Consider the following 20,901-nt stretch of genomic DNA (forward strand, 5'->3'; position numbering starts at 1 on the left):
AAATTTCAAAATTAAATATAAAAAAATCTGTTTGAGTTTTTGAAAACATTACAATGCAGGATTCTGCTGGAGAAGCTCTATTAACTGATGGGTTTTGGACAGTATTCCTTTATGGCCATTTGCATTTTCACTGCCGTGCACAGTGGTTACCATTGCAGTGCTAGGGCTCACTTCCAAACAGGGTACTATCTGCAAGGGGTTTGTAAGTTTTCGCCAGGTTTTTCTGGATACTCCAGTTTCCTGCCATAATCCAGAACTATACAGGCAAGTTAATTGGCTCATAATAGAACTGGCCCTAGTGCGTATGTGATAGGAACCATAGATTGTAATGGATGTCAGTTAGGTATAATCTCTGTAAATTGCTGCAAAATATATTTGCTGATAAACGGATTTACCTGCCAAATATTCTGTTTATATTCCTTACAAGAATCATTTCAGTGATTCAGTCTATTTCTAGCATGCAAACAAATGCTAAGTATAGCATAACGGCGGCCATACAGGGGCAGATTTCAGCTGCCTATTCGGGTCCTTCAGACCAAATCGGCAGCTTATCTGCCCATGTATGGGCACCACCGATAGGCCTCCCCAACTGATATCTGGCCTAAGATCGGCCAGGATTAATTTTCTTAGTCTGACTGCCCTTATACCTCCTGTTTTAATTCAGTCATTTGGCCCTAGGGCCAAACGATTGAATTGGCCCAGTACCCTAGGTGGGCATATCAGGAGAAGATTAGAAAAAGATCTGTACCGTGTGTGGCCTCCTTTACATGCATGGAAGGCTATACAGCTTAGCTTCCTGTCACCTGAAATGTATAAGTCTTGGATGCATGTTGTACGCATATTGCATTGAATTTGTTCATTATTATTATTATTATTATTATTATTTTTAACATTTTTTTCTCACTCCTTTAGTTGCAGTCGTCTAAGAAAAATACAAGAGATCCTCAACAAAAAGAGCAAATCGATCCCTGATGGAATTCTCTGCATTTTAGGTCAGTATCTTAAATCTGAAGAAAAAATTACAGTCCAGTATAAGCAATGCTGCTGCTTATACAATATAGAAACATATATATATATATTAGATAATTTATTCTTCCCATCAGTTTGCGTCTATCCATGTGTGGCAGCTGCCTTATACAGTGCTGTGAAGGCAGAAGGTGCTACTGACCAACAATTCTGTTACATAGGGTTGAAAAAAGACCAGAGTCCGTCAAGTTTAACCCTTCCAAGTAAACCCAGCACCCACAGCCTATACTTACCAATCTATACACTCACATACATAAACTATATATACAACCACTAATACTAACTGTAGGTATTAGTATCACAATAGCCTTGGATATTCTGATTGTTCAAGAACTCATCCAGGCCCCTCTTATAGGCATTAACAGAGTCTGCCATTACAGCATCACTAGGAAGGGCATTCCCCAACCTCACTGCCCTCACCGTGAAAAACCCCCTACGCTGCTTTAAATGGAAGCTCCGTTCCTCAAATCTAAAGGGGTGACCTCTGGTGCGTTGATCGTTTTTATGGGAAAAAAGAACATCCCCCAACTGCCTATAATCCCCTCTTATGTACTTGTACAGAGTAATCATGTCCCCTCACAAGCGCCTCTTTTCCAGAGAAAACAACCCCAACCCTGACAGTCTAACCTCATACTTTAACCCTTCCATCCCCTTTACCAGTTTAGTTGCAGTCTCTGCACTCTCTCCAGCTCATTAATATCCTTCTTAAGGACTGGAGCCCAAAACTGCCCCCATACTCAGGTGAGGCCTTACCAGGGACCTGTAAAGAGGCAAAATTATATTTTCGTCCCTTTTTGTCCCTTTCCATGGTTCATTTGCCTTTATTATTCAGAGAAACATTTTTCAATGATTACTTGTAGATATGTGTGTGTACATATATATATGTGTTACAACTTTAAACCGCTACAGTTAATGAATACTGAGCAGCCTCATTCTGTGGATACAAATATTTATGCCTCTGGCCATGCTAATTAGTGGTCTGTTCAGAGCAACAAGGGAGGTGTTGGAGGAAAAGAACACGTCCCTCTGCTAAATGAGGCGCTAGGGAGGTCTGTTTTGCTCTTACTGCCCTTGTATGGACTGAAAGAGCAAGTCAAGCAAGAATTAGTTGGAATTTTTCCGCTTGGGAATGCGTGAATGGTCAGAAAATTAGGGTTGACAGTTATTGGATAAAGGGAATGTAAACCCAAAAATAAAATGATGCCTAATGACAAAAACTATAATTCTAAGCAACACTGTAATATATATTCATTGCAGATTTTTAGTGGCTGTAATATTATTTTGTTCCTGGTGGTTCTGAATTTTCAAAAACAATGTAGCAGAAGGCAAATTGTCAAAGGACCCGTGAAGAAGCATTCAGCGCTGACTTCTGCTACATTGTTCAAAAGATTCAACCAGCAGTGCAGAAAGGGACAGACATATACTGCTTTCAAAGCATTGGCAATTGTTAATTAATGTGTAATAGACTGCAAAATGGATCTCTCATAATAGTAAATTGGTGGTGTAGTAGTAATTGTTCCCTTATCCCTGTGATTGGTGGAATGCTTTAGGAAAGTGATAAAAGTCAGGAGCCATTGGGATTTGGCTTGTCTGGTCTGTCTTCATCCCAAACTCTACTCACTTTGCTGTTGACTATTTATAATTCCCATTTAGCTCATACTGCATAGTATGCAGAGAAGGAGTTGGCAGTTAATAGGCATTTCATGTCATGAATAAAACCACTCTCTGTCTTTTTGTTTATATGGTCACAGAATCCCTCAGTGACTTCTAATATTCTTATAATTTACAGTGGGGGTACATTATCCCTTATAATACATGAGTGATACTCAGAGTTCCCTGTATAACTCAGCCTGCAGCCTTGTGCCTTTATATGGGCACAGAACCCCTCAGTGACTGCTAATATCCTTATCATTTACAGTAGGGGGTACATTATCCCTTATAATACATGAGTGATACTCAGAGTTCCCTGTATAACTCCGCCTGCAGCCTTGTGCCTTTATATGGGCACAGAACCCCTCAGTGACTGCTAATATCCTTATCATTTACAGTAGGGGGTACATTATCCCTTATAATACATGAGTGATACTCAGAGTTCCCTGTATAACTCAGCCTGCAGCCTTGTGCCTTTATATGGGCACAGAACCCCTCAGTGACTGCTAATATCCTTATCATTTACAGTAGGGGGTACATTATCCCTTATAATACATGAGTGATACTCAGAGTTCCCTGTATAACTCAGCCTGCAGCCTTGTGCCTTTATATGGGGGCACAGAACCTCTCAGTGACTGCTAATATCCTTATCATTTACAGTAGGAGGTACATTACCCCTTATAATACATGAGTGATACTCAGAGTTCCCTGTATAACTCAGCCTGCAGCCTTGTGCCTTTATATGGGCACAGAACCCCTCAGTGACTGCTAATATCCTTATCATTTACAGTAGGGGGTACATTATCCCTTATAATACATGAGTGATACTCAGAGTTCCCTGTATAACTCAGCCTGCAGCCTTGTGCCTTTATATGGGCACAGAACCCCTCAGTGACTGCTAATATCCTTATCATTTACAGTAGGGGGTACATTATCCCTTATAATACATGAGTGATACTCAGAGTTCCCTGTGTAATGCAGCCTGCAACCTTGTGCCTTTATATAGTCATGAAACTTCTTATTTGTTTGGATTGTGAATATTGTACGGAATGTTGGTACAGACTGAGGTATCAGTACAGAAGCAGTCCACAGTAATTCTATATTTTTATTTACATGATTGCATTTATTCTTTGTGTTCTCATCTGCAAATTGAGATGTATGTGGCAAGGTCTAACAGTAACCTGTTTGTTATTGCTATTCAATTTCCAGGAATTGACAGTCGGTACAATGAAGGGTGCAAGGAGCTTGCAAATTACCTGCTCTTCGACTTGTATAGCCAAAGAAACACAGACTTTGAAAGAACAGCATTTCCTGAAGAAGTCCTGGATGGTGAGATAATGTGTGAGACAGGGCTGCTCTACTCATTCACATGCATTGCAAGCACTTCCCGGAATAAATCTCCTGTTCTTTTATGCAGATGTGATAATACTTATAAAGCTTGATAGCGTCCACCTCTACTGTAATCCTGTGAACTACACATACCTGCTGCCACTTGTGGGATGTTGGAGAAATTTACATTTCCATTGCATGTCAGATGGAGAGGTGAGTGTCTCTTTCTAAACACTGACGGCACTGTCAGCTTTGGATGTATCTAGATTAGACTATAGAATATATGTGCAGTACAGAACTAAAGGTGTCTCTTTGGCATCACCATGCTTGATATATGTGCACTACTGAACATAGGTATGTGTGCTTTGTACACAGAAACAATTTCCATTCTTATAAACAGGATCTAAAAGCAATGTGTGTCTAGTATCTAAAGAATTAACCATGGTTTTTTGTCTATAAATGGAACTTCGATTTTATCCAGCACTGATAACTGAGCTTAACTGTGGCCATGCACGTTAAGATCTGTTTGTTTGGTGAGGTCTCCAAATTCGCGGATTTTCTCTGGATATGCCCCCCTAATGTGGGCGATATCAGGCTAATTCACTAGGGCTAATATTTGGGCTAATTCACTAGGGCTAATATTTGGGCTAATTCCTAGGGCCATATAATCAAATTACGAGGATGGGTATAGGAACCATTGGACAGAGGACAGCATCAATAAGCTGATGTGGTCTCCTATCCACAGGAAAAATCATACCTAATCTTCGGCCAGATATCGATAGGGGTGGGCTGTTGGGGGCTCCAAACATGGGCAGATAAGCTGCTAATTTGGTTTTAAGGACTCTCATCAGCAGCTTAAACCTGCCTGTGTATGGCCACCATACATTTCCTCTTGTAATGTTGAGGAGATCTGAAGAAGAACTGAAGAACTGGATTGTAAGGTATCATGCTGAAGAGTTGCCTCCTATCCCTTCTGGCTACACCAGTATTCAGAAAGTGTGCAGATTTCTTGGTTCTTGGTAATGACAATGTCCAAACCAAATTTTTCTCACTGTAAGGTTGGCTTTAGTGTTAAGGTGGCCATACACACTAAGATCTGCTCGCTTGGTGAGGTTGCCAAGCGAGCAGATCTTCTCCCGATATACCCACCTATGGGTGGGCGATATCGGGCTAATTTAGGCTAATTCGCTCGTTTGGCCCCAGAACGACAGGTATAAGTGCAATTGATCCGACTAAATTTTTAAGCCCGCCTGACCAATATCTGGCCAATTTCAGGCCAAATATCGGTCGGGCAGGCCCATACACGGGCTGATAAGCTGCCGAGTCAGTCTAAGGGACCGATATCGGCAGCTAGAATTGGCCCGTGTATGGCCACCTTTACTCACTGTGTCTACATGCTTGGCAATATGATATGAAAGAACAGGGCATGGGTGCCTTATACTTTCTGAACTAGACTTATATTATAACTCACGTCCCCGTCCTGTATTTATTTTGTTTTTTGTTTATTTGTGTTCAGTATGAAGACGAGGAGGCTGCAGAAGAATACAAGATAGCCAGCTTTGTCAACATGGTCCGCGACTGTGGCCAAATAGGGATTCCTTATAGCTGCAGAGGTAAAGAGGCTAGCTTTCTCCTTTTCTTATGCAGGAACTGCAGTATAGAAATACTTCTTCCTTGTGCTGAAAAGGTTTTTAAAGAGACCCAGCTCTAACCTCCCCCCACCCTGAGAAAGAGTCTGCTCTTTATAAAGCAATCGGCCATAATGAGAAAGCAGCAAGCATTAATGGCCCATTCACTCTGTTGCTAAGATGTCTAGAATTATTCCTCGCACTCTTCTTGTTTCTATCTAGCGGATACTCTGTTTTGTGCTTTGCAAGTTTACAACTTTGGCTAATTTATTGAGAAAAGAGGCCAGTACTGGTGCATACCTTTACTGAACAGAAAGGAGATGGATTTTAGAGGGACGTGAATAAAATAATGTGGGTAAATAATGAATATGCCCTAGTTGTACATGAATAAAATGTTCAAAATAGTGTTTTCGGCACATACAACACATACATACACTTCCTAGTGCGTATGTATATGGTTTCGACCTTTATTTTTTTTACAACACAGGGAGGGGTTTAGTATTCTTTCCGTTGTTCCCTTGGACACAGCTTCCCCAAACACTGCCTTGTTATTCACCTTTAAGACAAACAATTCCCAGTAATGTATTTGTGACCTCAGATAAAGTGAGATAATGACAAACTGTAGGTGATAATATAAAACTGGAAAAGAGCCAGCAGGGATAACTGTAGCTGCACCCTGACAGGCTGATAATGTAACAGTCTATTGTTGCACATTGCAGAACTCATTAATTTCATAAGTGTTATTAAAGCGAAGACACACTGTGCTAACTAGTTGCAGCTACTTGTCACTTTAACTAAATGCCAGAACAATGCCATAGACAATACTGAGAATGGTCTCTGCTAAAACACACATAGAGACAATTATGAGTAAATGATCAGTCTATTCTTGAAGCCGTGCCAAATAGCTGCTACTAGTCTGGAGTGTATAGACTTAAATATAGTTACTGTACCTAGGTTATCTAACTTCTTAGCACTTGTTGGAGCCCAGATGCCTAATTCTGCCCTCCAGCTGTTGTAAAAGTACGTCTGATGTAAATTGATGGGATTTGTCATTCCAGAGGAATGTGGCTGGACTTATTGGTGCTAAAAGGTTATCTTTTAATGGTAGCCATATGCAGACCAGACCCACATGGTATCTGACCATTTGGCCTGTGGGCCAAGTGGTTGGATTCCATACAACAGGCTGTACATATGCATGCCCATATTTCTATTGTTCCTTTTAATGGTGCCAACCTCTGCAACAATCAAAGCAGCAGGAAGTAAGAAGTCACTTTTTTGGCCTGACTGATATCAGTGTAGATGTTTCTCAATCGCCCAATATCGCAGGATTATCAGTCTGAAGGGCGGCGTGACTGACCACACATGCCCAAATCTGAGCATGTAAGGCCATCTTGATGCTAATGACTCAGGCCCCATATCAGCCTATTATCAGACTTATATTTAATTTGGCCACAAACTTATTGCACTAACAGGGCCCCTTTGTGGGAGAACAAATCACGGGCAGTTCCAGGTCAACGGAAAAAAAGCTTTAAAGTGTATGAAGCAGCAAAGTTCAACCCCTTTGTCCTATTTATGTTTTTTCACCAGGTCACCTGCAAACCTTTGACATGTTTATAGTTGAGAAGTGGCCCATTGTGCAAGCTTTTGCCCTGGAGGGTATTGGAGGTGGCGGATTCTTTACAATGAAACACGAGGTAAGGATATGGCAGTGCCCTGTGTTTGTCTGTTGTGTAGTTTGTTTCTCTATCTGTAGTCCCAATAACAAGATAGAAGCCCAAATACCCTTGACCCCTCTCTTACAGCAACCCTGCCATTTTGTTTGAGTCGTGTTTGTGAAGGTCCCGGAGCTTTCTCACACTGTCTACCCTGTTTTTCTCTTTCTCTGATACTTTTCCTCTTCTCTCTCTCTTTCTTTCCTTGTGTACTTCTTGTCTCATTGAATTAGTAGAAGGGTGGGGGCAACATGGACATTGGTGCTTATAAGCCAGTGTTTGAAGGCTACTGAAGATGGCTGGCCCTAGCCTGCTGATCTGCTGGGGCTTAATGTGCCTGGGTAAGAACCGGTGTGCGAGCTCATTGTGTGGTGTGTTGTGGCATGATGTTCACCTTAAAGGGAACCTTGCATGCAACACAAGGCCATATACCAGCGAAGAAAAGGAGAGAAGTTGTGAACGACTATTTAGTTAAAGAATGTTTGCAGTTTTGGCTTTTAACTCATTGCATGCCTATGAAGTAACTGCTAGGTGCTTTCTTATTTTGCAGTTAATGGATGTCAGTGAGTTGCTTTGGAAGGTTTACAGCGACATGGACCCTGTTCTCTTGGAGTCCTTGATAATGGAGGTAATATAATCCCACACATTTATATTTTTATTTCTGGTCACATTGTAGTCAAATCTTTCCCATAGGGTTAGCGCTACGTCTTGAGACAAAACTAAAGTTAGAGTTGGTTCCCTTCTTTAGCTTTGCTATGCAGTGATCTTGTATATGTGTGCTCTCTAATGGAGATCCCAGTGACTCAAGGAAGCCGCATACAATATTTTCTGCATTACAGCAGAAGCAGAAGTCAGAAACAGCATTGATAATAGATCTAAAAGCAAGCGCTCGACAGGGGAATACATATTTCAAATTGTTTAAGCAGAAGTATAGTGCAAGTGTCCTTGAATAGTGCCTGTCTGCAAGATGAGGTGACTGGAAGTTGCTCTGTAGTGGAATGAAATGGAAGATAAACTACAACTCTGTGGTGACCCAGGGCTCTTCAAACTCTTCTGTTAGCAGCACCAAAAAAAACTAAGGGATTTCTCAATATGTTATTACCCTTCGCTGATCCAAACTGTGTGGTTAAAGCTCATATATTATTCTAGATCAGTCACACTAAGCAAATCATCCAATTTTCACCCTGGCGGAGGAAAATGGATCCGCTTTCGGGCCCTCCTTCCCATAGCTCCATTCACAGGCATGGCATGGGCCTGTGTGAAGCTACATGGAACAGATATTAACGAAAAAATGCATACTTTTGTGTTTTTGAGCCAATATCTGCTCCTTGTAGCTCCACCCAATCAGATCTTTGCTTTTGTTTTCTAACTTATAGGTGACCGTTCAAATCTAATTGCTGATTGGTTACTATGGGCAACATTACCGAGGATGTTTGTCTCCAGTGTTAATAAACAGCAGGAACACTTTTTGGTGTTATTGGTCCTTTAGGAGTGTCGCATGGAATTAATTACCTGTACGTGCATTAAATAGTACTGAAGAGAAGACAGCAATCATGCTGTTAAGGCATTATCTGATATTTTATATCCTATTCCCTGTTATCTTAACATTAGCTATCTTTAGTTTGTCTACAATGTTTAACTCAAGGTTCTTTCCAAACGGCTCACAATAGTTCATTTTATCTTTAGGGGTAATTCAATAATGAAGAGGAAATTTTCTGTTTATTATTAATGTAATGTAACAGAATTCAAATTATCTGTAGATTGTTAAATGTATTTTTTTTTACCATTCCTTTAGGATTTGACCACATTTGAACATCAGTGGACAAACTTGTTTTCACATTTTGAAACTGAAATCCCTTTCGTTCTGGAGCTGTCCGAGTGTCAGGCAGGAGAGGTATGTTAAATAAAGAGATGCGAATCACTAAGATAATGATCCCTCAGCGGTTTGATCAGTTTTAGGCTGATGTCCCAATGGGACTTAAGTCGCCTGTGGTTAAACTCTGCTACCCCGGCGACTGATCTCCTCAAAATGCCTTTCCACTGGCAATAAAGTGAACTGCCGGTGGAAAGGCATACACATAACTAAGTTGACAGAATTTTCTTTCCTTCAAGAAACTTCTGGCAACTTAGCAATGTGTATGCCTTCCCACAGGTGATTCACATTATTACCAAAGGGAATGTATTTTAACCTTAGGAGTAGTCCACCGGTCGTGATTATAATCAAAAATAATTTGTTATTTTGGATTTTAATTCCATAATGATCAGTTCAGTGGTTCAGTAGTTAAGTTTCATCCATGTCCAACCATTCTCCAAGTGGTGTAAGTACAAGTTCTTCTTTGGTTCATTAACATGCTAGGCCCCATGCTATTGGGATAGACCATTGCTTCTCTCCGGCAGAGAACAATGCTGGCCAGTACACCCCTTTCCTGCTGTTACCTCTGTTAATGGTACTTAATTCTAAGTGGTGACAGGCTGACTTTTGACGGGCAGTCCATCTGTCATTGCTCTGGTTTATTCACACTTGAGCTTCTGATTCAATTACATTACAAGTGGTGACTGGTAGGCAGGGCTGTTTTGACCTTTTATTTTTTCCACCGGATGACAGCAGCAGTCAAAACCCCCAAGTGCCATAGGCTTTGCACTGGGCCATGCTTTGAGAGGTATCCGGGGTATTAGATGTATATGTTTCTTACATTCATATAATGATGTTAGGTGGGAAATCAGTTCTGGTAATTTCACTTTACAGTCAAAAGAAATATCCTATCAAGAGTAGGAGTATGTTGAGATATAAACTATTAAGGACACAAATATTGTTAAAGATGAATTAAACCCTAAAAATGCCATATATTATATACACCAGCCTAAAGGTTCAGCATCTCTATAGCAGCAATGTTCCAGGACTTCAAACTTGTCACAGGAGCTCCCCATCTTGGAAAGTGTCTGTGACACTGCACATGCTCAGTGTGCTCTGGGCAGCTGTTGAGAAGTAGAGCTTAGGGGTAGTTGCAAATTTATCAAGCAGAAAATGAGGTTTTTCGGTCATATGAGCTGATGCTACAGGGCTGTACAAGTTAAGCTTTAGTTCTCCTTTAAAAGGTAACATTAGCAAATTGCAAGTTCCACTCCTCAAGTAATTTAATATGTAACACTGTTTATGAATCTCCACCCTATTTGCCTTGTTCCTGGGGGTGTTTATTACTAATTGCACTTAGTGCAGAGGAATTCATGTAATTGAATAGGAAACTGCCACCAAATCTGGCTGAGATTCAAAAGAGGCCCTGAGTTTTCAAATACACAGTTAGAGGACAACAAGGTGGTTAATAACATGTGAATGAAGGTATAGGGGGGTGAAACACAACTACTTGCTTTAGAGCTCTGCACGAACTGCCAGAGGTATAACATGTCTGGGTAAAAAATTTCTTTTTTTCAGCCTGACGCACAAATCTAATGTTTGCTGTTTCCTCTCCGTAGCCATTCAGAAGTTATTTCAGTCATGGAATGCTTTCTAGCCATATTGCAGAACCCAGGTATGTATGGTAGCCAATTACTTGTCCTGTTAATAATGAGATAACAATGATAATGCCTGTGCCCCCCCCCCCGCCTGCCCCTCATAAATGTAGTGCAGGCAATGCTGTATTTATTGGGTAAGCATAGGTTTTGAGCATGGGGGCACCCACGGTAGGGCAGGGTGCAAAGTATGAAAAGCATGTCAGTTGTAAATGCCTCTTCTTGTCTCTAAACAGCATTCATTACATATTGATATTATGGGGTGCTATCTGACATATTTATTTTTTCAACACACCGATTTCCCATAGATGTCTACAGAAGAAAATTATTAAGGTGTTGACTAAGGCAATCAATAATGCAGCTCCCATTTATACAATATGTGGAAATGTAACAATCTCGACCCCATTTGGCCACTTGCTTGTGTTCTAGGCCAGCTATCCCGCTACAGCCGAGTCCAAGAAATCTAGTTTGCTGCTTTTATGGGCTCATTTATGACCAGCTTTAGTCTATATACTTTCCAGTCTGGTTAAGAAAGAACAGAAGAAAGATCGTTTATAGTCTGCTCACTATGATAGCCGGTAAATTGCACCAATACAGTTGCCTATAGCAAATCAGTCCCACAGTTGGTGCTGCATACATTACCGGAGATCAGGGGGTGGGAGATGAATGTACAAAATATACACGGATCTATTATGTACTTAAAAAAACAAAACAACTCTTAACAGCACTAAAAATAAAGTTTACGGCCCATGCAGTTTATCTAGGCGTGTTATAAATAACCAGGATTCCTGTGGCTTCTGGTAGCTAAACAGCTGCGTTAAAAAAGCACATGTGGGGCCTCAGCACAGCTTGTCAACATGAATTTCCCCCTTCCCAACAGTTTAGAACCCTGAACTTATTTATACGCTGCCAGCCATTTGGGTTTTGTTTTCCAAGTTTTGGCTTATTTTGTAACAATCTACATCTAGGAGTACAGTTGCCATTTCTCCGACAATCCCACTCCCCTAGTCATCCCTTCTCTTTTGAGCAGGGGCCACTCACTATTGGGGGTTTTCATTTCATCAATTCTGACTATATTGGAATTAGGTCACGCGCAGATCTGAGCTTTGTCAGGCCTGGCAACCCATCTTAATATGCGACCAGTAGTTCCTCTTGTATGTTATCTTTGTGTAATTGTTATTATATTTGATGCTTTTATTGCTTTGTTGCTCTCCCCTTTCTCTTCTCTACCCCAAAAATCGATAAAGGAAGAATTATAAAAAAAAAGAAAAGAATGTTTTAGTCTATGCAGTTTAGCAGTTCCCGTTTGCAGCCATATTTGTTCTTAATCCCGTGACCAATGGTTGGTCTGCAGTAAATTTTCTATTAGAAACTATCAGGAACAAACAAGTACAGTGTGTTGTACTGTGGTTTTAAACAATCTTCAGAAATGTCTATTATTCAAAAATTGATTGAATAATAGTATTGTTTATATTAATGTGTAATTAATATTTTGCTGTCCATTTAGTCCCTGTAGACAGCCTTTTGTTCTCTTCGGCACTCACTCCACTAGAGAAAATCTGAAGCCGGGCAACTTTATCTTTCCATCCGAAGGCCACCTGGTTAGAAACACGGGCCCCGGGGGGAGCACAGCCAAGCACATGGTATGTATTTGTTGTACTTCAGTTTTCACACTTGCTCCTTGGTCTTTGACTTATGTGTGTTGACTCTTTCCATGAAACATAAGTTGCATTGTCAGACCAGGGAAAAGAAATCTGTTGACTTGTAGATGCTCTGTTTGCACAGAGCAAGGGGTAGGTCACCTTTAAATCAACGTTTAATATGACGTAGGCAGTGATATTCTGAGACAATTGGCAGTTGGTCTTCATTTTTTATAGTTGTTCAGTTATTTAGCTTTTTGTTCAGCAGCTCTCCATTTTGTATTTTAGCAGCTATATTGTTGCTAGGGCCCTATTTACCCTAGCAACCAGGCAGTGAGTTAAACGAGGGTGTTTAGCCTGCATAGAAAGGTAAGTAATAAAAAGTAACAATAAAATTGTAGCCTCACAGAGCAATAGTTTTTGGCTGCCGGGGTCAGTGACCCCCTTTTGAAAGCTGGAAAGAGGCAGAAGAGAGGCAAATAATTAAAAAACTAAAATAAATAACAGAAACCAATTGCAAAGTTGCTATTGTTAGGGCATTCTGTAACATACTAAAAGTTAACTGAAAGGGGAGGTTCACCTTTAATTTAACTTTTAGTATATTATAGAATGGCCAGTTCTAAGCAACTTTTCAATTGGTCTTCATTTTTTCTTTTTCATAGTTTTTGAGTTATTCTTTCCAGCTTTCAAATGGGGGTCACTGACCCCATCTAAAAGTCAAATGCTCTGTAAGGCTACAAATGTTTTGTTATTGCGAGTTTTTAATTCTCCTATTCATATTCCAGTATGTTATTCAAACCAATGCATGGTTGCTAGGGTAACGGTGACCCTAGCAACCGGATTGCAAAAACTGTAAACTGGAGATCTGCTGAAAAAAAGCTTTAATAACTCAAAAACCACAAACAATAAAAAATTTAAACCAACGGCAAATTGTCTCAGAATATCACTCTCTACATCAGGAGTGGGCAAACTACGGTCCGCAGGCCATGTCTGGCCCCTTAGTCTGTTTTAATCTGGCCCGACGCCAAGTCTCGCGTGATGAGACTTGCGGAGTCAGCGGGTCGGAATTAAACAGACCAAGGGGGCGTAACGCTGGCCCGGCCCGATGGTAAGTAAATGTGGCCCCTGAGCCAAAAAGTTTGCCCATCCCTGCTCTACATCCTACCAAAAATTAATTTAAAGGTGAACAACCCCTTTAAATCAGCAACACAGCCATAGTATCTTTGTCAGTTTCACTGCATGAATTTATTGCTGTTTGAAAGTTTACCTTGACCAAGTGGCGATCTGGATGCTGGTATGAAACACCTGCCCTAGGCCCAGATCTGTGTTTACCCAATCAGGAGGTTGGGCACAAATAAATATAAAGCACTTATTAGCATTACAGGAGGTGCCTGTTGTTTACTTAGTGATCCATATCACTGATTTGACTTGCTTCTGCCGTACAGGTGGCTCAGTGTGTTTCCCCGAAAGGACCTTTGGCTTGTTCCAGGACTTACTTTTTTGGAAGCACTCATATCCCTTACTTAGGTGAGTACATATTTGGAATGAAGTGCCCATGTAACTAGTCAGTATAATCTTACATGTGCAAATAAACCTACACACAACAACATCGTTGTGCACTTTAAACAGTTTTAACCTGGCTCATTTACCATAGTCTCTATGTTTGGGCCCCTAAGGGGGCAGTTGGGACCCCATCATTCTGCAGTATGTCTGTCTGGGCTGTTTGAACTTTTTAAAAACATATAAATAAGGGATGCACCGAATCGGTTTGGTATTCGACCAGGATTGTCCTTTTCCGGCAGGGTTCGGCCGAATCCATAGTCCTGGCATATGCTACTAAGATTCGGTTCGGAATTTGGCCAAATCTCTTACAATGGATTCGGAGGTTAGGTCGAACCCGAAAAACTGGGTTCGGTGCATCCCAAATATAAATTGACCGCTGCCATTTGACCATGTACGTCCATACTGTACAGTATGCAGCCAGCAGATCTGTCATTCAGTAAGTTAGGCGAATGCAATTTGTGCTTCTCGATCACCCAAACATGTAGTTTGCCTGGATGCTATGACTTGGCACCCGTCTCTTGGAATTATTTTGCTTTATTTATATGGTGCCAGCATGACTGAATTCTGCTTTGGCAGTTCCTTTCTCCTTTGACCTCTCCTTTATACATATATATACAGACAATGGCTGACTTTTTGCTGTTATCGCTACATTATCTGAAATGTTCCTGAAATGTTGTTGTTATTTCCTCTTCCCAGGAAAAGATAACGACGTACAAAAGAAAAACGAGCACATGTAAGGATCTTTTCATTCCACCCCGGTGTCTATAGAAGTAGGAATACTGAAGTGTAAATGTAGCCCTGAGAAGGCCCATTGTGCCTTCCTAATAATGCAACAAGCAATTAATCAGAATGGTGAATCACAATGCTGTCCAACTGGCGGGCCGCGCACCCCCGTCTGTGTGGCCCCCCACACAGACAGAGTATGGAACACGCAGGCAGGGTAGGGCAGACAGAGTATGGCACAAACAGACAGGGTAGGGAAGGCAGAGTATGGCACACGCAGGCAGCATAGGGCAGGCAGAGTATGGCACACACAGGTAGGGTAGGGAAGGCAGAGTATGGCACACACAGGTAAGGTAGGGAAGGCGGAGTATGGCAGGTTTTTGCTGCGCTACCATCGTTAATATGGCTATGGCCATGTGATAACATGGGTGTGGTTTCAAGTGGGTGTGGTTTAAAAAAGGTGAGTGGTCAAAACTGGCTTCCATTATCGGCCCTCCAGCATGTAGGCCGGAAAAATTCTGGCCCTCGGTACCACAGAAGTTGGACAGCACTGGTGAATCAGAAAATACTATGTCTTGGCTCCTTACTTATTGACTCTGCAAATACTCCTCTGTTCGACTGAGCCATAAGTATTTCCTTTTGGTTAATAATAATAATGTACTTTAGTATTCCCTAATGTGTACTGGACTAAAGCAGTGTGTGTGTGTATCCCTATACCCAGAATTTGTCTGAGTTTGCTTTACCAGATTTGCTCTCTGACGTTTCAGAGTACAGATTTGTGTTAAGTGTTCCCAATCTGTGGGGCTGCCTCCCCAAGGTACCCCCAGGGTATTGAGGTTACAGTCTGAAGACTAAATTTAAGAGGTTTTAGTGCAGGTTAAAACAAGTTCCTTATTATTGTAATGTGTTGCTGTTTTGCAGTTTGCATTCATTGTAGTTTGCCTCTCAGGGAACAATAAAAACTATTTTTAACTACAAAAGATATTACTTTCCAAGTCCCGTGTGTAGTTAAGCTCTCATGTGTAAGCTTATGCTTTGGTGGAGCTCTAAATATGTCTTGTAGTCTGTCCATTTATATCATCTTTTTACATTATTGTCAAGGAAAATATGATTCTGACAATAGAAGCAACTTAGAACAGGAAACTGCATGCAGAACAAAGCACTTTCACAAATTCCTTTTTGACAGATTTGGGGAGGGTGATGCCATATCCTTCTTCTTCATAATAATAACAACAACAACACAATTAGGGGGTAAGGGGTAGCAGTTAAAGAAAGTTAGTATAAGAATAAAGTATATTTACAATAAGCCACTTAAATAAGGTCAGTGGGGGTTATAAAGTATGTTATTTTTTTCCAAAAAATTTAATAGCAGTTTCTGTAACTTCAATAGCACTTTGTCTCCATTGTATACTCGGCTAGTATTCCAGTCTCAGCAACTGTAACTTAGTCACCTTGTTGCTATTCCATTTGGTAGTTTCAAGGGCTTTTAATCTTGTTTTTGCTTTTCCCTAGTACCCTGCTATCGCAAATATACGCTGCTGTGGTGGAAGCTGTGCTTGCTGGTATTGCTAGCTATGCCAAATCTTTAAGCCCATCAAAGGTACGAGCAGTGACATCTTTATTTGTGTGGAAAAATAAGTGTGTGTATGTATTAAAGTGTGTATGTATTATATATATATATATATATATATAAAAACAAGAGGAGCACACCCTACAAATGACCAACTGCCCTAGGTGCTGGCTAAAATTGTAATAAAAGAACAGAATGCCGCACACACAGGGACAAAGGCAAAAAAGTTTATTAATCGGTTTTAAGCACTAAATGTGCTCTTCTTCAGGAACAAGCCGGATTTCCCCTGAAGAAGAGCACATTTAGTGCTCGAAACGTTGGTTTAATAAACTTTTTTGCCTTTTTGTGCCCTGTGTGTGCGGCATTCTGTATATATATAAGTTGCCATATTAACAATAAATATTTTGGAGCTATAATGCAGCAGAACCCCTGATCTTGGGCAGCACAAGAAAAGAGCTTGTTCAGTTCTGGATGGCAGTAACCTTGGCCATCATGCTGAGTATGTGCAGGCTGTGAGATTGGCCATTATGGGGATCCATTATGAGCAAGTTCTGCTATTATAACTCGCCTAGCACATAGTCAGCTGTATAAAATACAAACGCAAATCATTCATTCGCAAGTTTAGGACAATATCCCCCCTTGTGTCTGTATACACTTATACACAAAGCTTCAGATATATTTAACAGCTCCTGATTTCTCTATTTTTTGTGGGGGCACATGAGAGAGAAGTATTTAATAATATTTACATAAACTGTTGTTTAAAGAGAGTATGTATATTAGTGTACTAATCTCAATCTGTTCCCCTGTATTCAGGCAAAGGAGGTAGCAGAGCAGACTCTCTGGGCGAAATTGGACTTGGTGAACCTTCTGCACATAAAATCTTCATTAAGGTTTGTTTGAAAGCTTTATAAGTATTGCAGACTGTCCCCCTTCTGCATTTGCACTGATTTTTAAACTACTTTGAATTACTGATTGTATCAGTATCACCATTTATCCATTCATTTTTATTCTACTTTCTTTCATTCAAAATAGAGTTAGTTGCACCATGTTTACATACGTGTATATTCTGAGCCATTCTGTAAATGCCCCATGTTTATACATACACCTGCAGAATATGCTGTATAGGTTGGCAGTATGGTGGCTCAGTCGTTAGCATTGCTGCCTTGATTCCAACCTGGGCACTATTTGCAGGAAGGTGTATGTTTGCATTTTATTTGTACCCTCTCTGTGGGTTTCTCTGGGTGCTCTGCTTTGTTCCCACATTCCAAAACCCATAGGCAGGTTAATTGGCTCTGGATAAAAATGACCTTTGTGTCCTGTACGTGCGCCGTGTGAATGCAATAGGGAACTGAAAATGTCACTACAGGGGTAAAAATTGTTTTTATTGCTCTAAAGCAGTATTATTTTATTATATCACATACCAACAAAGGAAACCCTGTTTAATCATAGTGGCCATGAAAGGGTTTTATTTCATTTGTATCACACAAGATAAGAACAAACACAGGCAATTGAAAAGGCAAGGTGGAGATTAGTCACCCCACAATTAATCTCTAGTGGTGGTAACTGATTTCCTCTGAATGCTTTTCTACCAGTGCTAATTTAAATTGCCAGGAAAACATATGTATTGCAGGGCAACGTCAGAAAGCTGAAGCATCATACATGTTTTCTTACCAGTGAGTTACCTTATTGCCGGTAGAAAAGGATTCAGAGGAAATCAGTCACCACCACTAGAGATTAATTGTGGGGCGACTAATCTCCTTCTGTGTCTCCGGCCTTACTAATCTTTGTTAGCCAAGCCTAAATACACAGCTTTGCTTGTAACAGTGCAGTAGGTGCTTTCAGTTACGATTCAGTGTAATAATAATAATAATAACTTGCTTTTTTTGTTTGCTTATTTTTCAAGGTCTAAAGTAACATTTCAAATCGAAGCTGTGAATAGTCTTGGAAGGTATGTTTTATCTTTGCTTTGTAAATAAGAGAATACATATGTTTTGAAAACATAGGCCTAAGAAAATGTTTATGAACTGCTAAGTCTATTTTGGTACTGTAAAAATTGACATACATATGCCGATAAAAGCTGCTGGCTTGACCCCTCCAGTCCAACTGGACTGATCTGATTGGGCCAGTTTGGGCTAGCATGTGGGTGTCCAAAACATAAAAAATGTCTACTTATTTGGCAACCTTGCCCAATAAATAGATTTTTGGGTCATTTAAGACTACTGTATAATCTTAAACAGTATGATAATGTATTGAATATTATAAATATACCTTGAAAACATATGTAAATTACCAAATAATCCAATCATTTGCCCCTGATCTGACAGTTGTTGACTTCTGAAAAAAACAGCTTATTGGTATTTGTTGCTGCCTCTTATCAGGGATGCTGTGCTGTATGTATGGTGCAAGTTAATAGACTGCAAGGTGAGAATACTTTTGTCCTGATTTTTAGGAGAGTGTTGCTAAAATCTTTGTTTTCCTTTCTAGGATTGTGCCATTGGACGATGGGTTACATTTGGTTAATACAGTAAGTAGGATTTTTCTATTTCAAGCTGAAAACATTGCCTGTGATAACAGGGTACCAAACCGCATCTGCTTGAGGCCCCCAAGAAGTAGATAGTTAGGGATGTTTATTTGATCTGTGTGGCCAATTTGGCACAATGCCAATGTCAGGGTAGCTGGGCACTCAGACAAGAGTCTCATTGGCAGAATCAGTAGCGGGGGTGAGAAATCACTGTGCATTCCATAATTCTTAGATGTGTCCAACTTCCCTTATAGTTTGCATTATTAACACATTCATTGGATTTATATTACAGGCCAGCATGGCAGTTTATGACATTCCAGACGTACAAAATGGAAGAGGATGTTTAGGATCCGTCGTGTTTTCCGAATCATTCTTGAAATCCCAAATCAATGTGAAAGAGAAAGGTACGCACCTTTTATGGCAACATATTGCCAGCATATGCTGCAGTGCTGTAAAGTGTTTTGTGTCTCTATAGGCAGAACATATCTGATTTGTAGAGTATGTGAGGCTGTACCACAGCAAGGCTGGGCGTGGCCTGGGTCGGAACATTAATAATTTGCCTCTAGAGGGATCTCTATGACAAAATTCCCAACATATATGGGGTTTATATCACTACACGTATGTAGCTTCAGATCCTACCATAAAACAGTATAAAATGAAAGGAAAAGGACTGGTCACAGGTCTAGTATTGGATTTAACCCCCAAAGATAGTGCCATTATACAAGAGCCCATGCTGACACTCTTGGAATTTATAGGGGTTATGATGGTCTATTCATGTGTAACACGTGCTAGCCGATTAATAAAAGGCAAATTAAATACCATGCCTGATAGAGGATCCTGGGAGTTTTAAATAACAACTGCTTTTTATTTTCTAAATCTATTGATTCGGTGCAGAGAAAATTATATATCCATGTATGGGATCTGTTATTCTGAATGCTTTGGATCTGGGGTTTTCCTAATAAAGGGGCTTTCCCTAATTTGGATCTTCATACCCAAAGTCTAGTTGCAACTTAGGATCAAATACTGTCACTGTTTTATTAAAGAGGGAATACAAAAAAAATAACTCTATGAGTTATTGCCTTCCCATAATTCTCAACTGAGCAAATAAATGCCACTTGTTTGTAAAATGACAGTGATAACTAGGTTTTGCCTATCAGCTGTGGGTGTGAGTTTTTCTTGAGGGCAAGGCCTGGATGCTGACAATTCCAGCAGGTTTATTCTAGCCTTTGAACTCACGAACAGAAAACAGAACACAAAGTATATTTGTAACCTAATTACTTCCCTTGTGTGTTTTTATTTCTTGTTGTAACCTGAATTGGGCTTCAGTTTCTATTTAGCCCTGCATAGGGTTTGTTTTTCCTGCGGGAATCGTAGCAAACATAATTAAAGAGGTGGAAGAAGAACCTGTTTATCATGTATACTCAGGGGTAGGCTGCCGCTCGAGTATAAAGTCGTCCTACGGTTGATGCTTCTGGAAAATGTTTACCTGAACTTGATTTAAGAATAAAATATGAACACTCGGATCTCTGTGTTTTAAACTTATTTGTGAAAAATGTCTATATGTGAAATAAAATTCACTTGTTTTCTAACTTGTTTTCTTTTGTCTTCAGATGGAACTGTGTCTACAGATAACAGCTTCACCATTCTCACTGCTGCCATTCCACGCTTCCTATCATGGCTGGTTAGTGTTTTATAAACATGCTACATTCCCACGATTCACCGCGCTTACCAGTGTGTCCTTATTGGCTGGTATAAATGAATAACAAGTTGTATTTTTAATAATTTTACCTTCTAAGGCCTATGACACACCCAGCACTTAGACAAAGTGTCAGGAGGGAGTAAGATCCGCCTGTCACCACTCAGATGTGGTTTTTGGGCCAAAAATGCCAATACAAGCATTTTCTGGCCCAAATCTGCTGCATATACATAATACTGACTCTCATTCACTCCTCACTTCACTCATTCTGGAGTCAGAATAAAGGTGGCCAAACACGGGCTGATTGTAGCTGCCAATATCAGTCCCTTAGACCGA

General features: G+C 40.4%; 1 protein-coding gene across 1 annotated transcript in view; it reads left to right on the forward strand.

Moving 5' to 3' along the window:
- Window positions 1-20,901, forward strand: part of c20orf194 (chromosome 20 open reading frame 194) — a 59,802-nt gene that overhangs the window by 16,534 nt on the left and 22,367 nt on the right. Inside the window, exons 2-18 of the mRNA XM_002936365.5 lie at window positions 913-992; window positions 3,886-4,005; window positions 4,094-4,218; window positions 5,522-5,618; window positions 7,221-7,327; window positions 7,896-7,973; window positions 9,141-9,239; window positions 10,817-10,872; window positions 12,360-12,495; window positions 13,938-14,019; window positions 14,752-14,788; window positions 16,291-16,378; window positions 17,162-17,238; window positions 18,252-18,296; window positions 18,833-18,872; window positions 19,162-19,273; window positions 20,480-20,550. Of these exons, the coding sequence (XP_002936411.2) occupies window positions 913-992; window positions 3,886-4,005; window positions 4,094-4,218; window positions 5,522-5,618; window positions 7,221-7,327; window positions 7,896-7,973; window positions 9,141-9,239; window positions 10,817-10,872; window positions 12,360-12,495; window positions 13,938-14,019; window positions 14,752-14,788; window positions 16,291-16,378; window positions 17,162-17,238; window positions 18,252-18,296; window positions 18,833-18,872; window positions 19,162-19,273; window positions 20,480-20,550 (1,450 nt within the window). The remainder of the gene's footprint in view (window positions 1-912; window positions 993-3,885; window positions 4,006-4,093; window positions 4,219-5,521; window positions 5,619-7,220; window positions 7,328-7,895; window positions 7,974-9,140; window positions 9,240-10,816; window positions 10,873-12,359; window positions 12,496-13,937; window positions 14,020-14,751; window positions 14,789-16,290; window positions 16,379-17,161; window positions 17,239-18,251; window positions 18,297-18,832; window positions 18,873-19,161; window positions 19,274-20,479; window positions 20,551-20,901) is intronic.

This window comes from Xenopus tropicalis, chromosome 1 (genome assembly GCF_000004195.4).
Source record: "Xenopus tropicalis strain Nigerian chromosome 1, UCB_Xtro_10.0, whole genome shotgun sequence".
In the NCBI taxonomy this organism is placed as follows: Eukaryota; Metazoa; Chordata; class Amphibia; order Anura; family Pipidae; genus Xenopus; species Xenopus tropicalis.